Source organism: Choloepus didactylus, chromosome 11, assembly GCF_015220235.1.
Source record: "Choloepus didactylus isolate mChoDid1 chromosome 11, mChoDid1.pri, whole genome shotgun sequence".
In the NCBI taxonomy this organism is placed as follows: domain Eukaryota; kingdom Metazoa; phylum Chordata; class Mammalia; order Pilosa; family Megalonychidae; genus Choloepus; species Choloepus didactylus.
Genome location: NC_051317.1, coordinates 16,485,293 through 16,505,513, shown reverse-complemented (window position 1 = coordinate 16,505,513; position 20,221 = coordinate 16,485,293). Strand labels below are relative to the sequence as shown.

Here is a 20,221-nt window from a genome sequence, read left to right as displayed (position 1 = left end):
TGCAAATTGATAAGCCATGTTTGATGAATGACATACTTGAAAGGCCTTTATCAAATATCATGTTATCTATTTCCATGTTTCTAAACCAAATGCCAGAGTTACAAAATAGACATAAAATTCCATCTTCATCCACATTTCCCTCTGAGAATTGATTGTGTGGAAAGACCACCTTGCTCCAGACCATGAAGTTGGAGCTGGCTTTGCAAAACAGAAAGAATACAGTGATAGAAAAGATGTTCCTTAAAATACTCCCACCCAATGCCCCCACCACACTGTCCCTGCTACAAGGAAAAAGCTACTGTATGAATCACAAGGAAAGAAAAAGCTATTATCAGGACATTGTTCATTTTTTCCTATTTTACTAGACTGACTGCAAAGACCTCATCTATATTGGGGTACATTAAATCTGAAATTGGTCTTCAGCTTTGACTTCATGCTGATGATGAGTATAATGATCCATTTGGGGACTGAGAAAAAGTGAATCCCAATACTGTAGGAGCAAATATGAAAATCTTCCCTCAAGGAAGCTCTGTTGAGAGACAATAACTGACGGGTCTGAAACAAAGGCTACCTTACATGAGCCAGGAGAACGGCTCTGGCCTCAGTTCTCCTCCTAACTCACTGCAGAACCTCTGTCAACTAGTTCACCTTCTCTGGGCCTCAGTTCCCCAGGTTTCCACAGACACCCCATGCCCGAGGAGTTCACAGACACAAGTTTAAAACACCTGAAACCTACGTATAAGTCCCAGCTCTCCCACTGCTTAGCTGTGTGAACTTGGGCAAGTCACTCCACATCTCTGAGCTCCATTTCTAGGCAGTTTAGAGTCAAGGTGAAGATTTTTCACCCTGGGTAGGGTTTGTTTGGATAATGCCTTTGGACAAAACACTTTAGTAGTGGAAGAGAGCATTGGGATAGGAGATGTGTACTTGGAATTGCCTTATGAAATGCACAACAGAAATCTGTACATCCTTGATGGTAAACTAGACCACAGCTCTTTTTTCAGCCATTACTTGATTTTCAAGCCTAGTTATAGAACAGAGCTTCCAACGACTGAGCAATGTGAGGACAAAACAACTGAGAAGCAGCGGAAGATTAAAGACATTCACCCACATGAATAAACCAACAATTGAGAGTTCTACAAAGCCTTCTAAAAGGGAGTCAGTGAAAAGCTTTCAGAATCTAAGATTTAGTCTAGTAGTGAACAGAAAATTACTACCATGAGATTTTAAAAGCTTTTGTAACTTCCCCAAGTTTGTAATTTTGTCACTCATCAGCTATTTCCCTGCAGTGATTAGCAGTTAAAAAATCATAAAACCAAAAAGTATCTATGCACTTATCAGGGACAGGGAGGCAGCTGGGAGGAAGTGGCCTCTTGCTGCACTGCTGGACTGGCATAAAATGAAGGTGCATAAGTGAGACTAGCAATAGAGAGGTAAAGAGGAGAGGAAATGGGGAGCCACCATGATGACTACCATTTACTGGACACTAATTATACACCAGGAATTTTTCTCACTTAACAACCCTATGAAATAAGTGCTACTATTATCTCCATTTTATATTTTGAGGAAAATGAGATTTAGAAAAGAATAGAAGAAGTAACTTGCCTATGATGGAAAAACAAATCAAAACAGGAAATGGTGGAGCTGGGATTCAAATCTGAGCTTCTTTAACCACCACCAATGGGGCCCAGAAGGCTGTGAGAAGAAAGAACTAGAAGGAAAGGATATAGGATGTTATTGAGGCAGTAAAAGCCAGCCTGAGGGGTAGCCAGCAGGGACCCTAATCCTAGGCTGCCTGATTTATTTAGGAAATGACAGAGTCCTGTGATCCTATCCACCCTGGCTTCAGAGTCCCTACTGAATAAAGAGAATAGAGAAGGGGTCTTTAGGGGGCAGTTTGGGACCATTTCACACATTCCTGCTATCAAGCAAGAAATGAAATTAATCCTAGGGGCTAGAAAGAATGATTAGGGTTCCCGGGTACCTGGAGGAGTAAGAGCTTGTATTCCTCTAACAGAATTAGGGAAAGAGAGGGAGATAGAGAAGGAGGCAAGGAGGGAGACAGGGAGGGAGAGAATAGAATAGAAGAGACACCTATATGCAATATTTTCGTGAAAGTTGTTGTCATTGCAGGTTGTTTGCATTTGAATTATGATTCCTAAACATTTTAGCCTCTGCAGATTCCTTTGAGAATCTAATGAATGCCCTGGACTTTTCCCCCAGAAAAATGAAAAATGTACACACACACACACACACACACACACACACACGCTTATACATATAATTTCAGTAGGTTCCTACCCCACCCAGAAACCCCATCTGAAAACACCACCACCACCAGGCAGGAAGTTCACAGACACAAGCTTAAAACCCCTGACACCTGGGCATGATTCCCAGCTCACCCACTTCCTAGCTGTAATCTTGGACAAGTCACTCCACACATCTGAGCTCCATTTCCAGTCAGCCATAAAGTGGAGGTGAGGATTTGCCCTCCTGGATAATGATAATTTTTGGGAATAAAAATTGATAAGACCCTCTGGAAGGATTTAAACTAGCCCCTGACCAGGAAAACCTTCTCATCCAAACTTTACATGAAGAAGTGGGATGTTTAGCCAGGGAAAGAAAGACCAGCAGGGCATTCAGGCCCCCTGATATGCATTGAGAGCATTTTCATGGGAATGAAGAAATTGTTTTATTCTGTAAGGAGCTCCAGATGGGAGAGCAGAGGAAGGAGCACCCAGGCTGGGTAGGGTGGCTTCAGAGTCAGAGAGACTTGGGTCTGCATTTACTGGAAAAGTTACATTATCTCTCTCTGGACTCTAAAATGAAGGTGATAATGGTAGCTTCCTAGCATTCTGAGAAAAAATAAACGAGATAATGCACATAAAATACATGGTGTAAAAACTATAGAAAGTTATTTGTAGACATTAGCTTTTCTCTGATCCTCTATTTCTTTACTGGTAAAATGGAGATAATATCTGTGCCTGACTTGAAGATTGATGTGAGATTTAAATAAGAGAATGCTAGTAGTAAGGCATAACTGTATTCAAGTCCTCAGTTGATGGTAACTGCAATTATAAATGTTTCATTTCAAAAACCAATTAGGAGAGGCGAACCTAAGATGGTGGCTAGGTGAGACAGGGCAAAAAAACACCTCCGTGAAAAATACTAGATAAAAGCGAGAAAGTGACCCAGAACACCAGTTCCAGTGATGCACCAGCTGGACAAGGTCTGCTAAATCCACAGGGACCGTGCATTTGGTGAAACAGGTAGTCTGCGTTCGGAAATGAGTGAGTGAGCTGGCTGAATGTCCGGCGGGCGTGCTGCAGTGTGGGAAAACCATGGGTTGGCGTTTGGAGGTGGACTAGTTCTTTTTTTAAAAAAAAAAACAAAAGCAGCTGCAGATATGGCAGTGAGAACCACACAGTAAAGTGCGACAGGAATGGGCTGGGCGAATGCCTCAATATCTGGCATGGAAGATTGCCTTTTGCACACCCGCTACTAATTGTCTCGGAGCAAGGAAGATAGAGATTAGCCAAAAGGGGAAAAAACCACGCCCCTTGCAGCCATCTTCACAGTGGGCTGAGAATGCTCCTGCCCGGCGCAGGCACCACAGCCCAGAGATGCGTGAAAGGATCCAGTGTGACAGAAACTGTTTCCAGGAACACAAGCACATGCCACAATATTGGGCATGGACAATAGCCTTTAGTGCACCCACAGCTAATTCCCCGGAGCTGGGAAGGCAGAGCTGTGAGAAAAGGGGGAAATTAACACACCCCATTCAGCTATCCTTACAACAGGCTGGGAACACCCCTGCATGGTCTGGCGGCCCAGAACTTTCCTTGAGGGACGGCGTGCATTTGTGACATAGCACGGCCATCCCTCAACAGAGGCCCTGAGAAGGGCATGGCTGGGAAGAGGGGCCCACTCGAAAATCCCAGGGACCATATGCCAATATCAAGGACTTATGGGTCAGCAGTAGAGACAATCTGTGCCGAGACCAAACTGAAGGTTTAGACTCTTGGAACAGCCTTAAATCTCCAGGAACACATGGGAGGTTTGATTATTAAAGCTGCCCTGCCTCCCTAACTGCTCAGAAACATGCCCCACATTCAGGATGGGCAGCACCAACAACACACCCAAACTTGGTGCACCAGTTGAACCCCACAAGAATCAGATCCCCACACACCACAAAGACAAAGTTGGGGAGAACTGACTTGAGGAGAATAGGTGACTCACGGATGCCATCTGCTGGTTAGTTAGAGAATGTGTACGCCACCAAGTTTTGTGATCTGACAAATTAGAGACTGCTGTTTCAATAATCTTTCATATCCTAAAAGAATCCTAGCAAGTAAAGCAATTGCCAAGAGGCCAAAACAACAGAAAATCTTAAAGCATATGAAAAAACCAGATGATATGGATAACCCAAACACAAACACCCAAATCAAAAGATCAGAGGAGACACAGTACTTGGAGCAATTAATCAAAGAACTAAAGACAAACAACGAGAGCATGGCACAGGATATAAAAGACATGAAGAAGACCCTAGCAGAGCATAAAGAAGAAATTGCAAGAGTAGATTAAAAAACATATGATCTTATGGGAATAAAAGAAACTGTTGACCAAATATAAAAGAGTCTGGATACTCATAGTACAAGACTAGAGGAAGCTGAACAATGACTCAGCAACCTCGAGAAACACAGAATGGAAAATGAAAGAACAAAAGAAAGAATGGAGAAAAAAATCAGAAAAATTGAAATGGATCTCAGGAATATGACAGATAAAATGTCCAAATTTAAGACTCATTGGTGCCCCAGAAGGGGAAGAGAAGGGTAAAGGTCTAGAAAGAGTATTCAAAGAAATTGTTGGGGAAAACTTCCCAAACCATTTACACAATAGAAATACACAAAGCATAAATGCCCAGCGAACTCCAAATAGAATAAATCCAAATAAACACACTCCAAGACATATTCTGATCAGACTGTCAAATACTGAAGAGAAGGAGCAAGTTCTGAAAGCAGCAAGAGAAAAGCAATTCATCACATACAAAGGAAACAACATAAGACTAAGTAGTGACTACTCAGTGGCCACCATGGAGGCAAGAAGGCAGTGGCATGACATATTTAAAATTCTGGGTGAGAAAAATTTCCAACCAGCAAAACTCTCCCTCAAATTTGAGGGCGAGCTTAAATTTTTCACAGACAAACAAATGTTGGGAGATTTTGCTAACAAAAGACCTGCCCTACTGGAGATACTAAAGGGAGCCCTACCGATGGAGAAACAAAGAAAAGAGAGATAAGAGATAGAGAAATTCAACAGACATGTATAGAACATTACATCCCAAATCACCAGGATACACATTCTTCTCTAGTGATCACGGAACTTTCTCCAGAATAGACTGTATGCTGGGACATAAAACAAGCCTCAATAAAATTAAAAAAATTGAATTTATTCAAAGCACATTCTCTGACCACATGGAATACAAATAGAAGTCAATAACCATCAGAGACTTAGAAAATTCACAAACACCTGGAGGGTAAAAATGAGGGGGAGATGAAAACATTCCCAGATAATCAAAAGCTGAGGGACTTCACCACCAGTAATCAGTCCTATAAGAAATGCTAAAGGGAATTATGTAGGCTGAAAGGAAGGGACACTAAACAACTGACTGAAAGCACATGAAGAAATAAGGATTCCAGTAAAGATCACATGGTAAATATAAATACCAATACTACTATATTTTTGATTTGTAACTCCACTATTTACTTCCTACAGGATCTAAAAGACATACAGTATAATGATAAATCAGTGGTTTTGGACTCAATATAACATACGTAATTTTTGACAAGATCTACATAATGGTGGGGGAATGGAGGAGTATAGGAACATAGTTTATGTGTCCTATTGAAGTTAAGTTGGTATCAAAGAAAGCAAGATTGTTATAGATTTAAGATGTTAAATTTAAGCCCCACAGTAAACACAAAGAAAGTATCAGAGAATATGATCATAGAGATGAAAAGTACAGTATGGAGAGTATAAGCTATGAGAAGTGGGGGAAGGGGCATTGGGGAGTTAGTAAGAAATGAGTGTAGGGTTTCTGTTTGGGGTGACAGGAAATTTCTAGTAATGGATGGTGGGAAGGTGATGGCATTGCAACAATGTGAATGTGATTAATCCCACTAATGGAAAGCTTGGGAGGGGTTGGAATGGGAAGATTTATGCTATATATATGTTTCCACAATTGAAAAAAAAAAAAAAAAAAAAGACAGTCTAAATAGATAATGACAATTAAATGCCAAGGATGATCCTGGATGGGATCTGAGGATGGAGTAGAGGAGGCTCAAAGGGACACAGTTGGGATGTAAGAAAAAAATGAAATATAGAATGTAAGCTTTGTATCAATGTTGAATTTCTTGAACTTCTTAGCTGTGCTTAAAGTGATTGCACAAATGAATGTTCTTGTTCATGAGAAATGCATATGTGAATTATATTGTTCAAGGATGTGTGCAGTTTGCTGTCATATGTTCAGAAGACAGAACAATAGATGGTGGATGATAGATAGGGAGGGAGGGAGGGGGGAAAGAAAGAAATGGTGCTGTGACAGGATGTTAAAGTTGGTGGAGCTGAGGTATCGGGGGAAGGGGGTCAGGGTATGCTGGAGTTCTGCGTATGGGGTTCGTATTGTTTTTGCAACTGTTCCTGTAAGTTTGAATTTATTTCAAAATAAAATTCAACAAAAAATGAAAACAACAACAGCAACAAAAAAAAAACCAATTAGGAGAGAGGATGGTAAATGAAAAGAATACGACTTTTTATTTCAGACTGGGAGGAAAGGCAAAATAAATTAATATCTAAGAGCATAGGATTGGAGCTAGATTTGGCCTCTGGAAGCTGTGAGACTGTGGGAAATCTACATAAAGTAGGGAAATGATCATATGCCAAAGAGAGATTCAATAAAGTGGCTCATATAAAAAAAAAAAAAAAAAAAAAAAAGCATGGCACTGCTGCAGCACTGAATATATACTCAAAAATTCTTAGTTTTTCCATAATGACTAAATGTTACACAAACGCCAACTGGCCTCCATATAACAAGTTCTTCCCACAGTGCAGCCCACTGATGTTGCAACAAGCATTCACTCTCCCAGTATTTGATCACAGAGGGATGAAATTAAAATTGTGAGAGATGTTATAGAAGAGGCTAAAACATCAGATGTGAGAAAGTTTTGGTAATGGAGGGTCATGACAGTAGCACAATGTTGTGAATGTAATTAATGCCACTGAGTTTACACCTAAAAATGGCTACAATGACAAATTTTATGTTATTTTACCACACACAAAAAAGTTTTTTTAAATCAGATAACCTCTTATTCCCATGGAATCTAATGTAAAATAGTTTGAGATTTAAATAAAATACAGCATTTTGAGAACTCTCTCCCCATCTCTTCCATCAACTCCTCTGCTGCTGCCTTCTCTTATCTAGTTGCTCCCCACTCTTACCCCATCCCACAGACAAAGAAGATCTGGATCCTTGGCACTCAGTTTCCCTTAAGTTATAAACGCAAGCCCAGATTTTCTGTCTTCCCACTGTATAAGTTAGTGCATGCTGAAAGTTTTCAACATCAGATCACAATTGCATTTCATCTTGATTTACAGTCTTATGCACCTCCCTCCCATTCACTTTTTTTTTTAATTAAATTCAGTTTTATTGAAATATATCCACATACCATACAGTCATCCATGGTGTACAATCAGCTGTTCATAGTACCATCATATAGTTATGCATTCATTACCCCAATCTATTTTGAACATTTTCCTTACATCAGAAAGAATCAGAATAAGAATAAAAAATAAAAGTAAAAAAAGAACACCCAAACCATCCCCCCATCCCACCCCATTTTTCATTTAGTTTTTGTCTCCATTTTTCTACTTGTCCATCCATACACTAGATAAAGGGGAGTATGATCCACAAGGCTTTCACAATCACACTGTCACCCTTTGTAATCTACATTGTTATACAATCGTCTTCAGGAGTCCAGGCTACTGGGTTGCAGTCTGATAATTTCAGTTATTTACTTCTAGCTCTTCCAGTACATTAAAACCTAAAAGGTGTTATCTATATAGTACGTAAGAGTGTCCACCAGAATAACCTCTCGACTCCATTTGAAATCTCTCAGCCACTGAAGCTTTATTTCATTTCATTTCACATCCTCCTTTTTGTCAAGAAGATGTTCTCAATCCCATGATGCCGGGTCCAGATTCATCCCGCCTGCCATTCACTCTTGCCTGTCTCCCTCCAATTCAATGTTCTGAGCCTTTGCAAGTTATGATACTGCCTTCATAGAGTTAAAAGATGGTTTTTTTCTGGCTAATAAATATTGAGAAAGATACTCATATTCTCTGTTAATTGGAACTACAAGGAACAAGATAACATTTTCTTCCCAGGAGATTAAAAAAATAAACAAATGGTAATATCAAGTGTAGGAAAGATATGGGAAAGCAGATACTCTGTTCTGGAGGAAAAATTTTATAATAAGTATTAAATTTAAAAGTGCACATTTCTTTTAACCTTGCATTTCTACTTCTTGGTCACCTCCCTAACTATAGAAATACTTGCATAAATGTTTAAGAAGGCATGGTGGATTGAATTGTGTATCCCAGTTTGGACATGTTCTTGGTCTTGGTCTGCATTCTGGTGGGTGTAGACCCATTCTAAATAAGGTCTCTTCAAGATGTTACTTCAGTTAAGGTATGGACCAACTAAATCAGGTTAAGCTTGAATCTGGATTACTTGTGTCTTTTATAAGCAGACTGAAAGTAGATGGAGAGTGAAGCCACAGGAGAAGCAAGAAGCTGGAAGTGAAAGAAGACACTCTCATGTGCATTGCCATGTGATAGAAAAGTTAAGAAACCTCAAAGATTGCCAGCCAGGCTGACCATAACGACCCTGGGAGACTCTGAAACCATGAGCCAATAAGTTCCTATTGTTAAGCCAAGCCATTGAAATAGCAGATGTGCATATACATACTGTAGCACTATTTTATAATAATGAAACATGGAGCTACTGAAATAGGAGATGTGCATATACACACTGTAGCACTATTTTATAATAATGAAACATGGAGCCACCTAAACACCCCTCAATATACAATGTGTATCCCTATTATCGAATACTCAACAGCAATTTAACACAATGCTGCAGATCCGCATGGACTTAAGAAGAAAGTGGTCCAATATATAATGTCAAGGGAATAAAACAAAGTGCAGATGGCCACTTATGGTATGACAGCATTTAAAAAAAATACACAAAACCAAACTATGCATTTCTATATGTATACGCATATATAAGGAAATGGAAAAAGATCTGGAATGGCCATCTTCAAATGATAGCAGTGATTACCTAGGGAGAGGGCTGACTTTGAGGACAGGGAGTCAAAGGGGCATTTTATTTTTATCTTTTAAAAAATGTATCTCTAACAAAAGTACATTAATGCAATATTTGTGTAATTTAAAATAAAGTAATACTTTTAAAAACAAATAGGTGATTTTCCTATTACCATTGTTAGTTTCAAGTCAGAAGTTGCTAAGGAAGAGGGATGATCTCAACAGAAGGGGATCGGAAATGAGGCACAGGTGGGGGGAAGCCAGCACTGATGCTTGTAACATGCTTCACTGTCATCATAGCTTGGGTTAGGATGTCAGACGTGCCCACAGTGGAATAAAAATATCTGATTCCCAGGACAAGCAGGCAGGTCACAGATTGTTCCATCGCTAATGTCAAAACCACTCAAGGAACACAGCCTCCTTACCCCCTGGCTGAGGAAATGTCACTGATCCACTCATCTTCCCCATCGATGCTGGGGATTTTGACTGGAGAACCCAAACTTTGGACTCTGAGAAAACAAAGGAGAAGAGAAAATAAACTCAGATAAAGGCCTGTCTTCCCATTTTTAGTGCCCACCATTCCCTGTAATGACTCATATCATTGACAAAAAAAGAACTAATGTTTACTGAGCATTTCCTATGAGCCAGTCACTGTTAGGCCTGATCTACAGCAGTTTCTCATTTAATTCCCAGAAAAAGCCTGTGAGATAGTGTTTCTATTATCTCATTTTACCAATGAGGAAGCTGAGGCCCAGAGAGATTAAGAGGATTTCCCGAAGTCATACAGCAGGCAAGAGGCAGGATTTGTGCCCAGGCAGCATGAAACAAGAGGGCATACATGAATCATTCTACTGAGCTGCCTCCCAAATATTGTACTATGGCAAACATTGATTTATTACCCTGTACATGTCTGTTCCTCTACTGGATTACAAGCCCCTTTAAGGTAATAGCTACCTTCTGAGTGCTTAGTAATGTGCCAGGTACTCATCCAAATCCCTCACGTACATGAAGTTGTATAACTCTATAAGCCTGGGAATAAACAAAGGGCAAAGACCAACAGCAAAAAGTGGTTGCACTGGGAGTTAAGCCCAGACGGTCCTTTCCAGGACTCCTAAGGATATGAATCATGTCATTTTTTTTGTGGATTCTCTACCCCCTGGATCCTAGTAAGTACCTAAAGGAAGTCTTGATGGATGAATAAAAGGACAAATGAATGATAAAAAAGCTAATGAGTGAAGTGAGTACAACCCTCAGGGGTTTCACCAAAGGAGACTGGTGTGCTGGATTTGGAGAAGACCACTAAGTGCCACCCAGCCTATAGCGTGAAGGCAAATATTCCCACGATGTGCTACCATGGAGAAGTGCATGAATCAGGAAGGGTTCTCAATCTCTTCCCCTCTATTTGTCTCTCTCTCTTGCACAAGCACCTTTTAGAGCCTACACTAGTGGACTTGGTCCATAGCTGGCACCCACTCAGAGCTAGGAGAACCACAATGAGTGAACTGAACCACAAATGGTTTTTTTTTTTTTTTTTTTTTTTTTTGAGATGACACCTATTTGTCCCACTGGGCTTCATGTTAGGGACGCAAGGGACCCAAAGATCATTTCTAAGCCATCTGATTCAACCACACTTTTATTCAGTGCTCCTTTCACCTCAATACAAGGGTGAAGAGAAGAAAAGAGAGTGTGTGTGTCTGTATACCTTTGGATGAAGGCAAGACCATGTCTCTAGAAGTCTCCTCAGCACTTGTCTCAGAGTCACTGGGGAGAAGGGAAGTTACTGATTCTGGAAGAGAAAAAAAAAGTTCGAGAAAAGGCAGCTAAAAAACAAATAAGTGTTTTTGCTGGGTAGTAGAATTCTGGGCTATTTTTATAGTCCTCATATTGCTTTTTAAGTTTTCAAAGATCATAGCTAATTTTTAGAATCAGCGGAAAACTACAAACATTGTGTTTTAAGATGATTCTTTTGAAGGCAATGAGAATACATATACAGAAATATATAGATATAGATTGGTTTGGGGCTCATGGATTTTAAGTGACTTCTCAGTATCATAGAATTAGCAAATTCAGTATCATAAAGCTATTTGAATTATTCAGTCCTTATTGAGGTAGCTGAAGTTCCTAAGAAAGCCTTCAAGTTATCCCATGATTACGTTCCAATATTCTTGCATCAGAATCACAGGTTGAAACATGGTGAAATCCTCGACAATATCCCTAAGCTATGGAACCAGCAACTCAAAGAGGTACAAGTCCACAGTCTAGAGGGATCCAGGGAAAAAAAAACAAAACTAAAAAAAACCAATAGAACCAGAACCAGTTCATCACCAGGGGATATTTTAAGGTGTCTGGGGGCCTTTCCTCAAGTAATCTCTAAGGCCCAAGCAGAGACTTAACCCTTGAGAGGAAGGATCTGGAGTCTGACCCAGAGTGACCGTTCCTGTTTCTTCAATAAGCGTGTCCTGTAAGATTCCTGGAAGGTCAACAGGAGAACCAAAAATGCTGTCTTTTCAAAAAGATGAAGAAAATAACTAGAAAAAAGGAAACCATAAAACAAAGAAAAGGAACAGTTTGGTCAAACCACATTCTCACTGAGACAGAGACGTGACCAAAGAGCAAGTCCTTGGGCTGCCGCATTCAGTGGGAGAACTCTGCTCCCAAGGTCCAAGATAAATCTGCCCAGCAAAAAGAAGAACTTCCAACTGTAGTGTGTACCTGTGGTGGGGATGGGCCCTTCTATGGAAGGTTGAGTGGCCAGAAGAACTGTGGCTGCCTCTGGAAAGGAGCTTGGTGCTATCTGAGGACACGTGGTGGCCGTTGTTGTCAGGGCAGCAGTGGCTCTTGTCTGAAGTGAAGTTCTGATTGTAAGCTGTGTGGTCGCCACTGCTGTGATGAGTGCAGCTGTGGTCGTTGTCATGCCAGTGGTGGTGGCTGGGTGAGGAGTTGTCATTTGTTGTGTAGTCAGTGGGGCTATAAGAAATAGAGAATATGTCTAACACCAAGCAGAGATGGAGGAAAAGGGAAACAAACACAAATATATCTGGAATATGTCCATTTCTCTCCATTTCTGCTGCCCTCACCTGGACCACTGGCCAGGTCTACTATAATACCCTATTAAAACTGGGTTTCTTGCCCCTACTCTTGTCCCTTATAATCTATGATTAATGCAACAGCTGCAGTGATCTTTTAAAATTGCAAATCTAGTTATGTCAATCCATTGCTTAAAACTTTTTACTGCATCCTCCTGCCCTTGCTGGGGAGCCAATACCTGACTTGGCTTGACCCTGTCTTCCATTCCAATCTCCTGTCTCCATTCATTTTTTCCCACCCACTGGCCTTTCTTCAGTTCTTTGAATACCTCATTGACCTTCCAGACATAGGTCCTATATACTTGCTGCATTCTATTCTCACTCTGCACCAGGCTGATTCCTATTTAACCCTCAGGTCTCAGCTAAAAGCTCACTTCCGCAGGGAGGTCCTCCTGATTCTGCAATAACAATTAGGCTTCTTGGTATGCACTCTCATGCTTTACTTCCACAGCACTTATTGCATTCCATAACTACACACTTATTTGCAGGATTATTGTTTATGGTCTGCTTCTCCCACTAGACTGTAAGCTCCATGAGGGCAAATCTCATATTTATTTTGTTCTCTGATACAAACCCAATACTTATCACAGTGTCTGGCTCCAAAATTATTTTATGAATGAATAAATTAATGAGTGACTGCATCAAAAGTGAGCTCAAAATAGGCAGCACAGGGTGAGGATGTAGTCTCCTTCAGATATTAAAGACTGGCTCATGACAACATCACTCACCCCTTCAATGTCTGAATTTGGGTTCGTTAGCCACAATTTATTCTACAGATATCATCCTTTCTTAAATATACCAAATTTTCACTAATTGTAATGGACCAGAAATGTACCATTTGTTCAAGTGAACTCAGAAATGACCCAAGAGAGTATTAGGGTCAACAAGTATTTTATAATATAATAGCTAGTTAGATTGGGCTTGAAAAAAGAAGATTTGGATTGGAGTCATTTAATTTCAGAAACATCATGTTCCTCTCCAGCAAAATGGGAGTAATAGCTCCTACCTCACAGAGTTGCTCTGAGAGAACGAATGTATATAAAAGTTCTTTAATTAGAGCCATTTACATTATACGTTCTTAAACTTCAGAGGGCATTAGGGTCATCTGGGAAGCTTGTTGAGCGTACAGATATCCAGACCCTCCCTTCAGAGATGGGGGTCCGGATAGTAATAGATCTCAAGAATCCTCCAGGTGACATTTGTATAGGTGGTACACAGAGCTCACTTTGAGAAGCTCCATTCCAAACAAGAATGAAAGGTAATTATCGTAAGCAATAATTCAACCATAGGAGGCACTCCATGCATCCCAGATCTTTAGGCATTCCAGTCTTATTCCAAATTTATGAAAAGCAAATGATAATAACATTTGCTTTTGATAGTAACAGAAGCATAGAACACCTGAGAACTGCTAGGACTGTCTGCAAATCCCATGCCCCTTCCCCTCTGCCAGGGGTTGAAAAATATTGGCTTAGGGGCCAAAGCTGCCACAGACATCTTTTATTTAGTTCACACTGTTTTTATTTATTTTGAAATCTTTGCCAAAATGCAGAAATCGGTGTAATTCACATAAAATCGGAAGATCCAAAAACGCTGGGCCCAAATTTCTGCCAGGGAACAATACACCAGATAAGTAGCAGCTGCCTTCTTCAGATGGACCCTGCAATCCACAAACCCCTCTTCCACCCTGTCCCACTCCCAACTCATATCCTTGGCCTTCTTGAGCCCCGTGGGCATCTGAGTTTGCCCACCTGCTCCACGTCATGGCTCCTCTAGGCAGGGCCACACAGTTCAGATTTCATCTTCTTCCCACTCACCCCTTTCACTGCCGCGGGTTCCATTAACCCACCGAATCCCTCCATCCACAGGCACCACTCCCTTCACGTGCTCACCTTCCATCAGCTGCAGGTGAATCTTCCTCTTCACATCATTGAACCACCCGGGCACCTCAATGCGGCAACAGTACACGGTGCTGTCAGCCTCGTGGGTGTCTGAGATGGTCAAGGAAACATCACCTTTCTCTATATTCCCCCGAAGTCTGTATCTTGATGACTTCCTCGAGGTCACCTTTCTTCCATCGGTGTGGAGGAGCGGCTCGTTGCATTTGGAGTTGGGACACTGGCCTTTGCCCCAGCACATGCTGTTGCTGTCCGGAGACCAGGATGTGTATAAACAGGGCAGTGTCACCGACTGACCCAAAAATGCCTGCACAATGATCTCTGAGGTGGCAGCTGCTGTGAGAAAAGATAAGAAAACTAGATTGACATGTTGGAAGCAATAGAGTTATTTTAGGTTTTTTTTTTTCTCTTATTCCTTTGTTTTCTTAGGGGTTGTTAATTTTCTTGGGGTATGGTAGGAACATGTTGGAAGCAATGTAGCTATTTTAGATTATTTGTTTTTCTTACTCCTCTGTTTGGACACAGTTTATTAATGTTCTTGGGGTATGGTAGGAACATATTGGAAGCAAAGTAGTTATTTTAGGTTATTTGTTTTCCTTAATCCATTGCTTTGTTTGAAATGTTGTGGGGTTTTTTTGGTTGTTGTTTGCCTGTTTGTTTTTAATTTTTTGATAAACAAAGTTAAAAAATTGGAAAAAAATCAGTAGAAAAATGGGAGTAAAAACTAAATGACAAATAGGGTGGGATGGGGGGATGGTTTGGGTATTCTCTTTTCACTTTTATTTTTTATTCTTATTCTGATTCTTTCTGATGTAAGGAAAATGTTCAGAAATAGATTGTGGTGATGAACGCATAACTATATGATCATACTGTGAACAGTTGATTGTATACCATGGATGACTGTATGGTTTGTGAATATATTTCAATAAAACTGAATTAAAAAAAAAAAAAAAAAAAGAAAACTAGATTGAGCAATTACTCAAATCTCTCAAGAATCCCATGTAGTGATTGTGCAAATAGATGCTTCCAGAAAGATGGAGTGAGTAGTTCGTGTATAGGTTTTTTCAGCATGAATTCTGATGTGTGCCTCAGTGCTGCCTAGCTCCTGACTCTACATGCTTCTGTTACCCAGATGGAGCCACTTGACCATCTCAGTCTCTGAACTCATGTCCACAGCGAGAACTTTTTGCTGGTTTTCACACTCTGACCTTGAGGACTATTTAATAAAACATTTTTTTTAAATCTCTCCAATGAACAATGACCCTGCTACCCAGTTACAATAACTCATATAAATGCCAGGTCCAAAAATAGCACCCTCCCCTCTGTATCTGAGTGAGCACTAGTCATGCCCCACTGACTTGAGTGCCTCAAATTGGCTTCCCTCTACCTTCCCACTCAGCAGGAGGATAGAGAGTTAAGCCACAGGCCATTATCCCGTCATTTCAGTACTGGAAATGGAAATTCATCTCTCTGTGCTGTTTGTTTGCTGTTAAATAATATAAAGTTAGGTAGAGTTCATGCATTTTTAAAAACATTAGAGCTGGAAGGAATTATCTAGAATGGCACCTGTGACATACCAAAATGCTGGATGCTTCAGTTTACTAGATACACATGAAAAGGGATGTTTCACCATTCCTAAAAGAATTATCAGTGTTTCCCAAACGTGGCTGCTTATCAGAACGATCTGGAGAGCTTGTTAAGAATACATATTTTATTACCTGACCCTGAGTCAGAATATCTGAGGTTGAAACCCAGGGATCTCTACACTAACCAGGTTTTCCAGGTCATTTTTGTGCAGTTGGCCACTCACCCAGTGTTTGCGACCCAGTGAACCAGCTTTTCTAAGATTACTTCCTTCTCTGATGATCTGAGAAGCATTTCCACTGCAGCAGATGTTAAGCCCATTGGCTTAACTGAGCATCAACAATTGTTCTATATATTTAAAAATGTTATCAAAGCAAAAGCCAGGCAGGCTGTTGATCTCAGTTCACCAGGATCACATCCTGCTCCCTCCTGGGGGGCTGGGTTCCTTCTCACTGTTTCCTCCAAGGTACCCTCCTGTGGGATTCTCTAGTCACTGACCCTGCTGACCAAATCGGTCAGCATGTTGTAGAAGAAATGGCCAGGAGCTCTCCTTTCCTACCTGACCTAGCTGTCAGGAACACACAGATATCTCCCTCTAAGACAAGGTGAGCATGGAGCCCTAAGAGTCACCCAGAGAGCAGGTGGGACAGTGTCCTTGCTGAGTTTTTCACAGTCGCCTCCCACAGTGAAAGGGCATACCAAACTCAGAGCAACCTGGAGCCCTCCCCAAACCCACAGTCCTCCTTAATGATGTGGAAGCCCATCTGCCCCCCATGAAACCAGGAAAAAAATTGGAAATTCATTACCATCCCCCTCAGCTGTGTTAGCAACCTATAACACACATAAATACCTAAAATTATTTTAAACTTCTAAAATATGAGCTTCTTCTTACTACTTATTAATTAATTAAAATATGCAAAAGGATTATTTCCACTAGAGATACAACAATTTGTTTTCCCAAGTATCACAGTACAGAAGGAGGCATCCTAACACAAAAAGAAAAGACCAATAGGAAAACTGGCATATAAAAAACTGGACCTAATAGGCAATTCATAGAGGAAGAAATATGAGTAGCCCTTACATTTTACCCAGTACACTGGCAAAAGTTTAGACCAAGGATAATATCAAGTGTTGGCCAGGCTGTGCATTAGCAGGGACTGTCAGACACTTTTGGAAAGGACCTAGAGAATGGCTTCACCTGTCAGAGTAAACTGGAGTGAAATGGGGCAATTTGGCAATTTCTATTAATATCCAGCATGTGCGTCTCCTAGGTATGCCTTAATAATTTCACTTTGTATTATCTTCACTAGAAAAACACAAATGCACAAAGAAACATATTTTCAAGTGTTTATTGCAGCTTTCATATATATGTGAATGGAAAAATGTAAATGTCCATCATTGGAAATGGCTAAACTTTACACAGATGATTAACAGAATGTGATAGATCAGTATGAATTGGCGTGAAAATCTCCAAGCCACACTAATGTATAAAAGGGGGAAAGTTTTAAATGGCACCTTAGAGATAATTCCATTGTGTAACACAAATAAATAAAATAGTTGGCATGTTTGTGGGTGCAGATATAAATGCCTAGAAAGATGCCTGGTAGGATAAACACCAAATTCATTAATCTGAGGAAAGGGACCAGGTCTGAGAGTACTAAGCAAAAGGAATTTTAACTTTATTGCCTTTTTATTTTTTTCACAAAGGATATTTCTATATGTCTCATGAGATTAAAAATTAATTAAAAAATAAAAGGAAGCAGGCAGCCTGGTGTAGCAGGAACACACCCATCAGGCTTCCGTTGTAAACCTCATTCTGCCACTTACTGCTTCTGTGTCCTTGGACAAAAGTCATGACAATCTTGACCTCATTGCTATCCTAAGACAAAGGGGATTATATTCACCTTAGAAATAGACCTGAAGGTCACATGAGATATAGTCTCAAATGCCACATGAAATTAATAAAGTATTAGTACAAGTGATCAGGCACTTTCCAGTTTAGAAACAGGACAAGAAACAGTTCCTTCCAGCTGCAGAAGTATCCTGATGATAAGGAATGGTCAGTCTACTTTGGTTCCCCTGTGGAGAATTACTGGGGTGGTGGGTATAACCTGGTTCTGGTGCTGGCTTGGTTCCTTTGCACTTCCATAATCTGGGTGTCTCGGTTTCACCATCTACTAGGCAGCCTATAAGCACCCATCCCACTCTAATCTCTGGTGATTCTGATCAGACTCTAACTCCTTCACTGGACAATTCAGAAAAGGCACAAGTGAAAAATAACAACAACAACAAATAGCAGCTCTGCAGGCAGGGCTGGAGAAGCCCGCTCGCTCAGTGTCCAGCAAACAGCAGGAAATGTGGCCACAGACCCTAGCAACTTTCAGCATAACAAAACCCTCCACACCTCCAAGTTCCCAGGACAAGTTAAGACCAGTAAAAATCATTGTAAGAAACCAAACTGTAGCTTTCTTATTCCCAAAGAAGAAGACCCCCATGCCAAACTCAAAATGAAAGGGCAGGGATGGCTTTCATTAACCAACAAGTATTTCTCATGAGTCCACTATGTTCCAAGCACTGAACCAGGTTCTGGAATACAAGAAGAAACGACACAGATGTGTCGCCGGCCTCCTGGAGCTCAAAGAAGACAGGCAGCTAAGCACATGATTACCACAAGGGTGATAGGTTCTCTGATGAGGGAACTTCAGGGCCTATGGGTGCTCAAGGCAGAAGCACATAAACCTGTCAGGGGACTGTGGGGTAGAGAGGCAGGGCCTGACTTAAGTGGAGCCCTGAGGACACATGGAGTTAGGGAGGAAAAGAAAGGCTGAAAGAGCAGCACAGCAAAGACTTGAGGGGTAGAAGGGTATGTGTTTCTCACACAGGGTATTTAAAAGATTCATAAACAAATAATCAAGGACTTTTAAAACTCAATGAGTTTTAGACATGAGATATTGCCTATTCCTAAATCATAGACTATTAAAACAGGTGTCATACCATTTCCGCATTTCGTAACTGGAAGGACAGAGCAAATTAAATATGTTCCCATGGCCAACAATTAGTGATCAAGACATAGCTACAGCTCAGCCAAAAGCACACTGTACTATACCACATGGATGTCAAAGAGCTGAACTGGCCAAACTTTGCCTTTGTATCAGCCAAAACCTGGAAACAACATGCAGAAAAGAAACCTCACCTTAAAGCTTCAACCCCGGCAAAACCAACCAATGCTCCTTAAAACAAAGAGAAGCAAAAGAATTATAACAAAGGCTCTTACCAGAACAAATTTCCCTGGCTTTGTGCTAATACCATCTGCAAAGGAAATGTCGTTTCCCCATTTTATTTTACCTGTCACTTCTGTATCTCTTCTTAAATTGCCATTTCTGATATAAGCAAAAATTATCCACCCTAAAATCCCCCAACTTGTCTCTGAATAGGCCCCTGGGTGAAAAGGCAGGGGGGAGATCCTGCAAAGAAGAAAGCCTGGGGTAGGGGGATGCAGGAATGAAGTGAGTTTCTGCTTTGCTGAGACCCAAATCAGTGACTGGGAATCCATCACAGGTTGACGGGCCCTGTGGGGACACTTACACGAAAGGCTTCAGAACACTTACTCAGATAAAGCAGCCCGAGCTCAATCACCAGCCAGAGAAAGAGAGGCCCTTTGGACATTTTGACTGTTGAAAGCCCCAGGAGTCTGTCTGTCTGGCCAAAGTATATCTCTTATACCCCTGTTAATGCTGACAGGGCAGGACCATTTAGTTTCAGTTCTCTTTTTGCCTTACAATCTTCCCTTACCCCCACCCTCCTGGATAGCCTCTCTCAGTTTGGGATGTATGATAAAATGTGCTGAGCACTTTTCTCTGGGCCACTAGTGTGTGTGCCAGTGTGAGGGGTGATGGTGTGGGCATACGTGTACCTCCTTGTCCAAGCATTCAGGAGGGTCCCTTCGTGTGCATGAGCACCTGTCTGTGTGTTTGTGTGTAGCACGAGTGAAAGCTGTGCCTGGGTACAGTCATCCTGCCTGCTCTGCAGCCTGCAATGACTTGCATCTAACTGTCCATACTGGTGCGTGTTTTACACGTGGACTCCTCCTAGGAAACAAAGGAAAATTAGACCAGAATTTGGCTGCATTCCCATTCTGTTTTCTTGCATACCCTGCCCCTTGGCCTCCTTGCCCTGATGATGGAGAAAGAGAAGCAGGGCTACAATCAACAGTCACATAAACCATTACAGTTTATTTGGGCAAGGAAAAGAAGAGTCTCCATTGAGGAAGCGCAC

The 20,221-nt window shown here is 41.1% G+C and overlaps 1 protein-coding gene across 3 annotated transcripts in view; it reads right to left on the bottom strand.

The window, feature by feature from the left end:
* The window catches only part of TIMD4 (T cell immunoglobulin and mucin domain containing 4), a 33,639-nt gene extending 14,004 nt beyond the window's left edge, over nucleotides 1-19,635 (bottom strand). Inside the window, exons 1-5 of one of the 3 annotated variants that reach the window (XM_037799185.1) lie at nucleotides 19,555-19,635; nucleotides 14,357-14,698; nucleotides 12,094-12,348; nucleotides 11,084-11,167; nucleotides 9,807-9,890 (exon numbers count right to left, since the gene is read on the bottom strand). In XM_037799185.1, coding sequence (XP_037655113.1) covers nucleotides 9,807-9,890; nucleotides 11,084-11,167; nucleotides 12,094-12,348; nucleotides 14,357-14,698; nucleotides 19,555-19,612 — 823 coding nt within the window. In that variant the 5' untranslated portion in view covers nucleotides 19,613-19,635. The remainder of the gene's footprint in view (nucleotides 1-9,806; nucleotides 9,891-11,083; nucleotides 11,168-12,093; nucleotides 12,349-14,356; nucleotides 14,699-19,554) is intronic. The other 2 variants (XM_037799186.1, XM_037799187.1) reach the window with 2 other exon arrangements.
* Between the last annotated feature and the right edge of the window lie 586 nt (nucleotides 19,636-20,221).